Source organism: Pongo abelii, chromosome 12 (genome assembly GCF_028885655.2).
Source record: "Pongo abelii isolate AG06213 chromosome 12, NHGRI_mPonAbe1-v2.0_pri, whole genome shotgun sequence".
Lineage (NCBI taxonomy): Eukaryota > Metazoa > Chordata > Mammalia > Primates > Hominidae > Pongo > Pongo abelii.
Window position 1 is genome coordinate 131216984 of NC_071997.2, and position 13240 is coordinate 131230223.

The 13240-nt window shown below is 50.4% G+C and overlaps 1 protein-coding gene across 14 annotated transcripts in view; it reads left to right on the forward strand.

Annotated features, from left to right (window-relative positions):
- Positions 1–13240, forward strand: part of MYT1L (myelin transcription factor 1 like) — a 544402-nt gene that overhangs the window by 518385 nt on the left and 12777 nt on the right. For 11 of the 14 annotated variants that reach the window (XM_054548446.1, XM_054548454.1, XM_054548453.1 and 8 more), the window contains 2 exons: positions 5073–5164; positions 12370–12479. In XM_054548446.1, the coding sequence (XP_054404421.1) occupies positions 5073–5164; positions 12370–12479 (202 nt within the window). The remainder of the gene's footprint in view (positions 1–5072; positions 5165–12369; positions 12480–13240) is intronic. The other 3 variants (XM_024242506.3, XM_024242509.3, XM_054548455.2) reach the window with 1 other exon arrangement.

Consider the following 13240-nt stretch of genomic DNA (forward strand, 5'->3'; position numbering starts at 1 on the left):
GGGCGTTCACCTAGCGGCAGAGAAGATCGCCGGCCTGGGGAATTCGTGAGTGGACAGTGGGAGGCAGCACGTGTGAGAAGAGCCCGTCGCAAAGGCCCTCTAGGGCAGCGGTCCCCAACCTTTCGGCACAAGGGACCGGTTTCATGGAAGCTAATTTTTCCACAGAAAAAGGGTGGGATGGTTTCTGGATGAAACCGTTCCACCTGGGATCACCAGGATTAGCTTCTCCTACGGAGCCCGCAGCTTAGACCCCCTCGCAGGCGCAGTTCTCAATAGCGTTTGCGCTCCTGTGAGAATCTAATCCCGCCGCTGTCGTGACGGGAGGCGGAGCTTAGGGGAGAACGCTCTCTCGCCCACTGCTCACCTCGAATCCCGCCGCTGACGTGACGGGAGGCGGAGCTTAGGGGAGAACGCTCTCTCGCCCACTGCTCACCTCGAATCCCGCCGCTGACGTGACGGGAGGCGGAGCTCAGGTGAGAACGCTCTCTCGGCCACTGCTCACCTCGAATCCCGCCGCTGACGTGACGGGAGGCGGAGCTCAGGTGAGAACGCTCGCTCGCCCACTGCTCACCTCGAATCCCGCCGCTGACGTGACGGGAGGCGGAGCTTAGGGGAGAACGCTCGCTCGTCCACTGCTCACCTCGAATCCCGCCGCTGACGTGACGGGAGGCGGAGCTCAGGTGAGAACACTCTCTCGCCCACTGCTCACCTCCGCCTGTACGGCCCGTTCCTAACAGGCCACGGCCGGGGGTTTGGGGACCCCTGCTCTAGGAAATATTCCAGCATTGGCAGCTGCTCTCAGAGAAGCTGCTGGAAGCTCTCCTGGGGGAGTGGGGGCAATCACAGCTGAGCCCCTGGGGCCATTTCTCAGCTGTAGGATGGAACGGATGAGACCCAGGCTGAGGCCCGGGGGCCTCGCTGAGGGAGAAGCACAGACCTGGACTGAAGTGATGAAGAGAAGGGAGGGGTTTCAGGCGCAAACAGCAGAGGCTGCTCACTAGGAGGATGGCAAGGAGGAGGAGGCGGGCCTTAGTGGCCCTCCCTCTCTCCCCAGCTGCAGCTCCTGGCCCCTCAATGCCATTCGCAAACACAGGGAAAGTCGAAAGGGCCGGGGGGGGGTTCAGACGGCGGAAGATGGGAGCTGCTCCCCTGCATTTGTGAGGATCACACTGAGCCGGGCTGGGCCACACCCACCGTGGACCGACTAGGTGTCACCCTCGTCCTACAGTCACAGTCTTAGGACCTCTGCAGGAGTCCCTCACCCCAGCACTCCTCTCATCTTAGCCCAGGGCGGCAGCTGCACTCAAGTTTTTTTTTTTTGGTTTTTTTTTGTTTTTTTTTGAGATGGAGTCCTGCTCTGTCACCCAGGCTGGAGTGCAGCGGTTCAATCTCGGCTCACTGCAACCTCTGCCTCCCAGGTTCAAGAGATTCTCCTGCCTCAGCTTCCCGAGTAGCTGAGATTATAGGCACCTGCCACCACGCCCAGCTAATTTTTGTATTTTTAGTAGAGACAGGGTTTCACCATGTTGGCCAGGCTGGTCTGGATCTCCTGACCTTGTGATCTGCCCGCCTCAGCCTCCCAAAGTGCTAGGATTACAGGCATGAGCCACCGCGCCCGGCTAAGAGTCTTCTCTTAACTGGAAGTCCTGCAAAATCCTGCCGCAGGCCTCTTTGAGGGCTCAGTCTGTACCTTCCAGAGCCTGGGTGCACTCACACTCACCCTGGGCCTCCACTCACTGAGCCATTACAAAATGCATTCAGACATTTTATGCTTTCAGAAATCGTCACTGGGCACCCATTCTATCTCCAGCATTCTCCCATCATGGGGATACAAAGCAGTGAACAAAAAAGTGCATTTTAATCCTTGCCCTCAAGAATACACATTCTTTTCATTAAACTTCACAAACACAATTCAATATTTTATTCTCATTTCACAAGTGAGCAAACAGGACTGCCTAAGTCTTTCCTAGCCAGTTCCATGTCTTATGTGCGTTAGAGCATCAGGGGGTGCGGTGTGAGATCCAATGGGCCTCCTGGTCTCACGAAGGACTTGCCAGATGTAATCACCTGACTGCAGAGTCTACCTGGATACGGGGGCCAAAGCGCAGGCACACCTGCAGGAAGATGTGTGTGACAGCTGCAGTGTGTCCAGTGGCAGGAAGGGGAAAAGTGGCGTTAAAATCCAAGCATCCTATTTTAGGAAAGCCTTAACAGATCTTTTGATAACTTCTTATTTTACAAATGAAAATATCCAGCTCGCCATCAGAAGCGGATTTACGGATAAGCTAGGGAAGCAGAAGTGTCAGCCCCCACCCCAGCCGGATTTGCACGGTGTCCTGCTGGGATCTGATGGGGAGGCAGGAGAAGACCCAGGAAGGTGCCCTGGAGTGTGGATGACTGCCAGGTTGTTGCCCAGGCCCCATCAGGGAGGAATGAAGAGGAGCCTGTTCCCTCCGGAACGCGAGGGGTTCGTTCACGCCCCACACTAAAGAGAGCTTGAGGGGCACAGGGATTTCCGGTGTAAACAGCAGCAGGCAGGGTGAGAGGATCCATCAAAAGCAGCAGTGCCAATGTCTAGTAACGAATAAATGAACAAAAAAACAGCAAAGGGAACCACGAGCCAGGACCCCCTCAGGGTCTGTCCGGATTCCTGAGGATGCAGTCAGGGCGAGCAGGAGAAGGCAGGGCGCCCACTGTGCCCACCCCGTCACGCCACGCAGTTCCCAGAGGCCTCTCTGCTCCTGGGGCTTCCCGTGCGGCTTGCCCTGGGATGGTATAGGACGTGGGAGCTTATGATGCTGGAGCTGAAGACGCCAGAGCTGATGACGCCGGAGCTGATGATGCTGGAGCTGATGACGCCAGGGTTAAAGTCCCCGCTGCTCCTTCTCCCACTGAACCTAGGAACATCATCAGCAAACACAGCAGTTCACAGCCACAGAGTTCTGGTATGAAAAACAAATACTGGTGATTGTCTTAGACATTCCAGGGCTGCAAAAACAAATACCACACCTTGGGCAGCGTAGAAACCAGAAATTTATTCCTCCAAGTTCTGGAGACTGGAAGTCCGAGACCAAGGCGCCAGCAGATTCGGCGTCTGGCGAGGGCTGCTCTCTGGTTGGTGGACGGCGCCTTCTCACTCTGACCTCACATGGGAGAAGGGGTGAAGGAGCTGTCTGGGTCCCTGTTATAAGGGCATGGATCCCATCACAAGGCCTCCTCACTTCCCATACGCCCCTCCTCCTAACACCATCCCGGTGGGGGTCAGGATTTCAGTGCACGAGTTTTCAGGGGACACAGTCAGGCAACAGCAATGATTATTTCGAATTTTATGAATATTCTATTATGAGATGCAAACATCACATCAAAAAAATAACAACTTAGACCTGTGGTGTGGATGAAGAATACTGAAAATATTTTTATACAAAGGTAGGATTTCCCCAAAAACAACCTCTAATATCCCCAGTTGAAAATGTATTATGATCAAGTTCTTCTGCTATGAATTTTCCTGTTTTCTTAAAAAAAATTTAAAAGAAAATGTATTACAAAAATAATATTTGGAAAGCTTAATTATATTAATGCAGATATTAAAAAGATATTTCTAATAATTATGTAATCTGCCTGCAGTAGTAAAGAGTGTTTCTAGATATATCCTTAACACATCATCACACCACTTACGGACACAGTCCATCTAACACTTAATATACAGGTGAAATACAATATTATGTATAGAGAGAATAAACATGTATGTCATATACATATATAAAACATTATAGGCGGGTTGTGGTGGCTCATGCCTGTAATCCTAGCACTTTGGGAGGCCGAGGCGGGCAGATCACCTGAGGTCAGGAGTTGAAGACCAGCCTGGCCAATATGGTGAAACCCTGTCTCTACTAAAAATACAAAAATTAGCCAGGCGTGGTGGCACACACCTGTAATCCCAGAGGCTGTAATTCTGTAATCGGGAGGCTGAGGCAGGAGAATCACTGGAACCCAGGAGGCGGAGGCTGCAGTGAGCTGACATCGCACCACTGCACTCCAGCCTGGGTGACAGAGCAAGACTCTGTCTCAAAAAAAAAAAAAAGCATTATATACAGAAGTTTTTCACCTCACCCATAGTTAAGTGCCAGATGGCCCCTGGCCTTTAGCACAGTGAGGACTCCAGTTGACCAGCATGTCCAGGAGCCCCTGGGAGGGAGGGATGGCCCCTCGGAGAGTGAGGAGTTGTGAGGAAGCCGAGGCACGGGACTGCATGGAAGAGGCACTCCACACATAGGACACACCATCTTCAGCAAACACCCAACAGGACAGAAAAGGAGGCAGAGGTGCCTTCCTGCCCCGGAGGCTGCTGGCCACATCTGCCACATACACTGTGAAGAGCTGAGATGCATCCTGACGTCGACAAACCAGTGGCTGAGAAAAGTGAAGAGACACCTGGGAAGTTTGAAAACAGACTGAATAGCTGCTGATATTAGAAAACTGGCTAAAAATTGTGAGTGAGATAAGGAGATTGCAGTTATGTTTTCACCTTTGAGATTGGGGAAGCAGGAGGGGCACAGGTGACTAGCCTTGAGAGATAACAGCTGAATTTGGGGTGAGTTCATTATTCTGCTCTCTCTACTTTTGTATATTTGAAATTAACTTTTAAACCCAACCTTTCTATAAGCTTGATGCTTCCCATAATAAAGATTTTTAAGCAATATTATCACTCTACAAAAGTTCCAAAAAGCTCTGAAAGTTACACAATGAAGGGCAGATTTCCTCTCCTCTCAGAGCCCAAACTCCCAAGACCCCCCCCGAGAGGCAGCCCCAGCCGAGCGCCCATGATCAGTGCTTACCACATGCATGAGTACACAGACACACACATGATGCATACACACACACATGCACCCCATGTGTGCATAACTGTCATACTATATGCATTGGTCTTTTTGCTTTTTCTCATTTTCAGACAGCGTTTTGCTGGCAACCAACCTAATAAAATAATGCTGTTCTACACCTTGCTTACCACCACTTTCCTGCAGGGCTGGGACATCAGACAGTTGACTAATGGCCGTCCTGTGTCTTGTCCACAGCTTGTCAGGATGCCCGAGAGCCACGTCAGCGATGAAGAAGGCAAAGCTTTCTGGAGAGCAGATGCTGACCATCAAACAGCGGGCCAGCAACGGTGAGCACCCCTCCAGCCCTCGTGGCACCCATGGTCAGGAAGGCCCAGCGGGCACAGCCATGCCAGCTCTGTGTCCTTTGACAGTTACAGCTCACTTTTCTTAGAAAGCGGGGGCAGAGATAATTCTGGCCCTCTCATCTATAAAGCTAAGCAACTTGAGAAAAAAAGCAGTCTTTCTCAAAACAGTCTCCCACCTTCACCGACTTCACTACTCACCGGAATCATGAGCCCAAGTCCTGAGGGTCTCTCTAGCACTGGACAGTTTGCTCCCTGGAACCCCAGTGTGCCCACATTTCTGCCTCTGTCCCTCAGGCCCTCATCTGGGGTTTCTCCCCCCAGGAGCCGCTTTGGGGCCACCCCAGGCTACAGATAACAAGGATGGCACCCCCTCCCCTGTCGCCCTCACTCTCAGCATGTCTGGTGCCTGATTTTCTTGATTCCACCTGCAAATCTATTTTGTTCTGAGGGTCTCTCTTGTCACCAACCAGCACAGGTGTGTAGAGAGTTCTGCAGAGGAAAACTGGGGGCCTCTGGAGGAGCAGGAGAGAGGAGAGCCACTTAAGCCCTTAGAAACATCCACAGTCCACCCTCATGATCTGGGGACTCTATTTGCGAGTTCACCTCCCTGCTGAAATTAATTTGTAGACACAAGCAATGATCTCAATGCTTTTGTAGTTACTCCTGTGCATTCACAGAGCAGCTGAAGTGTCTGGTGTTCCTCAGTGCAGGGGGCTATGATGTGCCTCACAGAGAAAACACGCATGTTAGCCAAGCTCCCTTCAAACAGGAGTCATGGTTGTGACTGTTGGCTGGGAGTTCTATGTTAAGGAATCCCCAGTATCTATTAAATAAGTTGTCTTTAAATGGGAGCACATATAAAACAGGTGTATTAGTGCACTCTCATACTGCTATGAAGAAATACCTGAGACTGGGTAATTTATAAAGGAAAGAGGATTAATCAACTCACAGCTCCACATGGCTGGGGAGGTCTCAGGAAACCTACAATCATGGCGCAAAGGGAAGCGAACATGTTCTTCTTCACATGGCAGCAGGAGAGAGAAGTGCAGAGCGAGTGGGAAAAGCCCTAATAAAACCTCCAGATCTCATGAGAACTCAGTATCAGGAACAGCATGGAGGTAACCACCCCCATGATTCAATTACCTCCCACCAGGTCCCTCCCATGACATGTGGAGGTTATGGGAACTATAATTCAAGATGAGATTTGGGTGGGGACACAGCCAAACCATATTAACAGGGTTTTTTATTGATCGATTGACAAAAATGGGACCAGAGGCTAGCAGGAGCTTGGCCCTTTGTTTCCAGAAGCAGTGATTCTGCTCTCAGCCTGTGTGCAGGTAACTTTATAGCACATGGCTCCTGGGAATAATGAGATCAGCTGTAACCTGTAGCCACTGAGCAGACTGGTCCCCTTCACAGCAGAAGCCCAGCCTCCTCTTCTCAGCCCTCACTTGCAAGATGCACCCCTAATTTTGTATTTCTAAAAGGAGCCTGCACAGCTCTTCAAGCACCACAAAGCACGGATGCCCTGGGCTGAAGGCTCCCAGACCATCCTACAAAGCTGACCCTGGGCAGAACCTGGGACCCTCCTGCTGTATGTTTACCAAAGGGCACCTCCTCCCCAAATCCACCAAGAGTGAGCCACACCTGAGCAGCTCCCAAGCATGCAGGCATGAAGCCCCTGGCCACAGCCACAGGGGTCTCCTCTCATCTGACTGTTATTGGTGGTCCTGAGGACAGCATGAGAGACGCCTGAACGTCCCACGTGTGTGTACCTGCAGGATTCCCTCTGCCAGCAGCCAGCACAAACTATTTCTCAACATGTGGCCCATTGTTCACCAGAAAGGTCATCAGCTTCCTGACATTGATCCTCAAAGTCTGGGGCTCCTGGAGGCATCCTGTCTCCCAGGCTGCTCCTGTCAGTTTCTGCCTTCCAGAATACCGTGACCCACCCTCACAACCTCTCCCTGTGGATGCAGTCCCAAGCAGCCAGCGTAAGGACCCCGCTTTTCAGACACCAGGATAGCCAACTTTCGCTTCCCAGTTATTACGGAGCACTGTTCCTTGCCAGAAAGAAAACATTCCCTGAGCCCCATCCATATGTCAGGCACTTTTCAAAATACTTAGAGGGCATTTCACCCCTGAATAACCCTGGATTAAAGTGGAAATCCTTAGACAATTGATCTGAGTTCACGTGCCTTTGTTCCCCATTAATGAAGAAAGTGGCCGTTAGGTTAGGTAGGCCAGTTCAAAACAGAAAAGGAAACAAAACATGGAGAGAACAGATCTGCCAATCCTAGAGGAGGGGCCATTCAGACCTGGGCTGGTCCACCTGGGCGGCGGTGGGCAGATCCCTGAGGTGGCCATCTCTTCATCGGTGGGTCTGAGTTGGCACTGAGGGCACTAGATGTTCCTATTACTGCCACACACAAGGAGTTAATTCACAAAAACAGGTGCTAACTCGGAGGGATAAAGATAAGCAGTTGGTCTGTGACTCTAAACTAGAGGAACCAACAACTGGGCTTCATCCCACCAGAAAGCAGCCAGGGCACGGGCATTCCAGGGTCACCGCCCGCCCGCTGGCTCCAGCTGCTGCTGCTGGGCAGCCTTCAGCCAGGTCGCTGCATTTCACCCTAGTTGCTGGACACACAGTTCGTGTAGTGCTAAGTTTTAGGACAGAAACAGTTCCCCCTCCTGCAGATCCTAATGCACGCACGTCCATAGGTAAAAAAGAGGAGCTGCAGGTCACTGGGAGAACAGGTGGTGGAAGTGGGTCCCACCCAGGTCTTCCTAAGTCCAAGTGTGTGCTGATGCCTGAGGCTGTTGATTCCTGACACTGTTTGCACCAAACTGAGATAGTTCTTACTTACCCCCAGAGCACAGTTGTATGCCCAGGCATCATTTCCATGTCTGTGTAGCTAATCCAGGAAAGGTCCAGAGACCTTTCCTGCTGCTCTTCAGGGGACAGAGGCACAGCATCCAATTTCTGCTGCCATGGTACCATTCTTCACATCCAAAGCTCTGTGTTCCTGTTGCCCTTGCTATAGATGTGGAAAAGACAATCCCTCTCTTTCTTTTTTTGGACTGGGTCTCACTCTGTCACCCAGGCTGAAGAGCAGTAGCACAATCTTGGCTTACTGCAACCTCCCCTCCCAGGGTCAAGCGATCCTCCCACCTCAGCCTCCTGTGTAGCTGGGACTACAGATGTGCACTATCACACTCAGCTAATTTTTGTATTTTTGGTAGAGATGGGGCTTCGCCATGTTGCCCAGGCTGCTCTCAAACTCCTGAGCTCAAGCAATCCACCCCCCTCGGCCTCCCAAAGTCCTGGGATTACAGGCGTGAGCCACCGTGCCTGGCCTTAAATATTTTAATATAGACGAGGTCTCACTATGTTGCCCACTATGTTGCTCTTGAACTCCTGAGCTCAAGCGATCTGCCCACCTCAGCCTCCCAAAGTGCTGGGATTACAGGCATAAGCCACCATGTCCGGCCTTCTTTTCTTTCATATCCTGAGTGTAAAGCCTTTCCTGGGGTCATTTTTATACCTTCAGTGTAACAAGAGTGCTCAGCAGCTTCCCTCCGTGTGAGGCCCAGACACTGTGTGGGACAGAGAAGCCGCCAGAATCCACTGTGAGGCACTGACTCCACCAAGAAGGACCCTGGCACTGGATTTTAGCGCTTTCTCTTGAGCATTTGTCTGAAAGGGAAGCAGCTATTCTAAATGTCCTTGAGGTTCCCTTCTGGCTCTAAAGTATTTTTCTTTCTTTCTTTTTTAAGTTTAGGGGCGAGCCTACTCTCATGTCTCTCCCCGACAAGGATCACCTTATTTTCTTTATCCGTGGAGTGATCTCATCACGCATTAGCTCTCAGCTCTGCCTGAGCAGCCGGCGTGACTGTTAGTGAGTCTCCTTTCAGAACCCTTTTGCAGAAGTTCACTGTATGCCTCTTAGCACCTTGGCACCTTGGCTAAAGTTGTACAATCAGTGGCTTTTTGGCGGGTAGTGGGGGCAGAGGCGGTGTTTGGGAGAGAAGGAAATAAGATAATGCTTTTTCGTTCCTTTCACTATCACAGCAGAAAGCAAGCTAGGGAAAGGAGCTCTAACCTCCATCAAGCCCCGAAAACTTGAAGCACTTTGTCAGGAACTTCACCTACTTATTTCGCTTAATATTCCTGAGAGCTCCAAAGTGTGGGAACTCAGGTTTCTACTTCAGCTGTAAGGAAAAGGAAATTCCAGGAGGCATGGAAATTCCACCAAGCCATTAGTGAGAGTGACCAGCGCTGGCTGGGTTCACCATGGGACGCTGGTCTCTCAAGAGCTACCAGGATCCTGAAATAAATCAAAATCTTCCGGGACCACGCTATGCTAATTTGAGTAGGATTTTTTTGCTTGTTTGGTTTGGTGTCCAGTAGGTGGATTTTCTGGCTCTGAGATGCTGCTTTTTGGCTGGGCCCTCCCTGCTCAGGCCAGTTTTTTATAAAGGCAGTTTCTCCTGAGAGCTTGAAGGCCAGCTGGTGGAATGTATTATAAAACCCTAGTTGCGGCTGGGCGCGGTGGCTCATGCCTGTAATCCCAGCACTTTGGGAGGCTGAGGCGGGCAGATCACCTGAGGTCGGGAGTTCAAGACCAGCCTGGCCCGTCTCTACTAAAAATACCAAAAATTAGCCGGGTGTAGTGGCAGGCACCTGTAATCCTAGCTACTCAGGAGGCTGAGATAGGAGAATCGTTTGAATCCGAGGGGTGGAGGTTGCAGTGAGCCGAGGTCACGCCACTGCACTCCAGCCTGGGCAACAAGAGCAAACTCCATCTCAAAACAAACAAACAACAACAACAAAAAAACCCTAGTTCCAGCCTAACCATCCACAAAGTGAGGGTCAGCTCAGAGGCCCCAGCAACCCCAGGGACTGGTTCCTGGGCCAGTCACTGCCCTGCTGCAGGGATAAGAAGAATTCCCACCCAACCCAGAGCTCTCCTCTCACTGAGGGGGCTTCACGCTGAGGCACACGTGCCTGGGGGCTCGCAGGATATCCCAGGGATGGGGCTGTGGACAGCTCTACAGAATCAGTTTGCAGGCCCTCCTCTTCCACATTCCCTCGTCCTCCAGAATCTCATGGGCCGGGAATGCCTCTGTGACCTGCCGGTTCTTCCTGGCACCGTTTCCCTGTCTCCCTCCTCCCCCTTACAAAGGAATGATGTGCTGCACGGAGCCACAGTGGGCAGCCCTAGGACTGAGACGTTCCCAGGCTCCCACAAAGGGCTGTTGGTGACCACTTGGGCCTGAGGGTGGTCCCCCAGGACAGAGCAGAGCTACGGAAGTAATATCCACCCATCCATCACTCCCAGAACAAAATTAGAGATGAAAGGTTGTCATGGGACCCGTATCAATACTTTTATTTGGATTTAAAATGACACTGACTTCTGTCAGAACAGTTGACCTGATCTGGCAGATCAATTAGATAACAAAGCCTGATAGGCCAGTTAATTTGACATTTATCATGAATTCTTCAAACTAAACATCCCAGTCCAAGGTTTTTGATAGAAATATATTGAAAGGCCTCTGCGAGATGGGATTCCTAGGAACGTGCTTGAGAAATTTGCCCATGACAGCTGTAGAGGGTCGAAGCGTCACCACGTCCAGTGTTCTGAGGGCCTCCTTCACATGGAGGTGTTCTAAAGGCATTTGGATGCTTGCAGTTTAACAGAAACTTGTGAGGAATGCTTCTGAAATGATACATTTGTTCATAATTTAGTTGCTTTATGAATTGGGATTTTTTGCATTAGGTATTTTTATCTTGAGGGAATAACTTTTTTTTTTTTTTTTCATTTCACTAAAAGCAGCATCTAAGGCCCAATCCCACTGATCCGTCACTTTCTCTTACTCTCATCTTTCTAACGTCTTGGTAGAGAGGAGCCTCCACCTCTGTTCTGCTGATGTCAGCAGGGTTTTTGGGGTGCTCTCAGGCCTCGGCCTCTGGTTGATTGTACCCCTTCTGCCCTTCTGTCTGCAAAGCTTGAAAACAGCATCTACCCACTGGGAGCCTCCTAGGAGGCCTGGATACATTTTCCATTAGTTTTGAATAAAGATCCATTGTGGTGCTGTGTGACCAATGAGAACAGCAATCTCAAATCCTGAATCTTCTAGGGTGATTGCGTTTGCCAAACTCCTGCTCTCCTTCTGTGTACACCCAATTGTGTGAGGTCAAGTGGCCACAAATAGAGAGGAATCTCCATCTCTTTGGTGTTGGCAGTTTAATGTTGCCAGTAACCAGACACAGCCGGCCAGGGAAGCAGGTGTCCAGAATGGCCTTTGTAAATACCGGCATCTGGGCCCTGTACCCAGCTATGCCAGGACTGATCCATGTGCCCTGTGGACCTTGGCAGGGCAGCAGTCACCCACCAGGGACACTCAGATAGTCAGGTACACACCTGGCCGAGGTCACCATTCTGGCAGAGTTTACAAATTGGGAATTCTGTTAGTTAATACATACTTTTTAATCATTCAGAATGAGATTTTTTATTCGCTAAATGTCGAATATTCAGAGAGCCCTTTTGTGGCCATCTCCCTCCAGCCAGCCCCCATGTCCCTCTCCCACTTCCCACAGCTTCCCGTTGGTGGATAAGGTGAGGTCATCCTCAGCATTTGCTGGACTGCATTTGTGCTTACACGTCTGTTGCCCATTTTCCGACCCAGAACCTAAGCTGAGTGAGGGCAGGGAGGACCTGGCCTTGTTGGTGAATGTGCCTGCAGAGCCTGGCCCCAAGCCTGGGGTGTTTGCAGAATGACTGATACAGACAGCGAGTCGAGAGAGAGAACAAAAGCAGGAGAAAATAGGCCAGGCTCAGCAAATCAGCACTCAGGACCAGGTGGTTTCTGCCTCATGTCCCAGGGATACATCTAAGACCCAGGTTAACTGTCCCTGGGAGCTTGACCCTCAAAGTGCCCAGGAGTCTTCTGTGTGTCTCAATTGTTTGTTTCTTTTTGTGGGGGGACTTAGGTGGGGAAGGGGCAGTGGTAGGGAATAGAAAGACACAGAGATTGTGATGATTTTTTCCTTTCTAATTCAAGAGTCTATTTTCCAAGCAAATTCAATTACGAATATAAAAGGAACAAAGAAAGCTCTCAAAATTCTAACTCTAATATTTTTGTATATAATAGTTTTAACATACTAATATTCATTATTACAGGTATAGAAAATGATGAAGAAATCAAACAGTTAGATGAAGAAATCAAGGAGCTAAATGAATCCAATTCTCAGATGGAAGCCGATATGATTAAACTCAGAACTCAGGTAACAGTTTTTGAAGCCCTCAATTTTAGCTCTAACATGCACCATTATACCAGAGATACGTGGCATGAAATCAGCTTTTAGGAGAGCTGCCGTTTCCTCTTATTTGCTCTTTTATTTCCTTTATGTTTCCACCTTATGATATTGGTCTTCCGCAGACACCATTCTGTGGCAGTGTTCGCTGTAGCAGGGGCCATGGTTCTCTCGTTTTCAGTCTGCATGTGTGTTTGTGTTTTTTAATAAAGTGCATTTGTGAATAGGCATTTTCAGAGGATCACCTGTTCCTGCAAACAATGAAGGTTTTCGTTCCAAGATACTTCGGGTCCTCTTGTTATTTAATCACTATATTAAATGTATAGCGACAGCCTATGTTCCCAGAATTTAAAACAAGGAGTGCCTGCCACATAGGACTCCTGGGTGTCTGGGGTTTGGGGAAGCAGCCCCAGTGACTTGCGGCTGCAGAGCCTGGGGTTGGGGCGAGAGAGCAGTGGCAGCTGGCAGAGCAGCTGTGGTCACCTAACCCCCTCCATGCCCACAAGGAGCCCACAGGGTAAACGTCCTCAGCCTCATCTTAAACATACAGCTTCTAAGACGGAGAGGCAGCTTCTCAGCCAAGCCGAGGCCACAGAGGCCAGGCTGGACCCTGTCTGACCATGCGCCTTGTGCCTGGCATCCCCCACCTTGCTGTGTTAGGGTCCCGCTGAAGTACACTCTGGGAGTGGAATTTATTTGCTGACCACCCGACCCTCACATTGCCCACAGGGTGAATG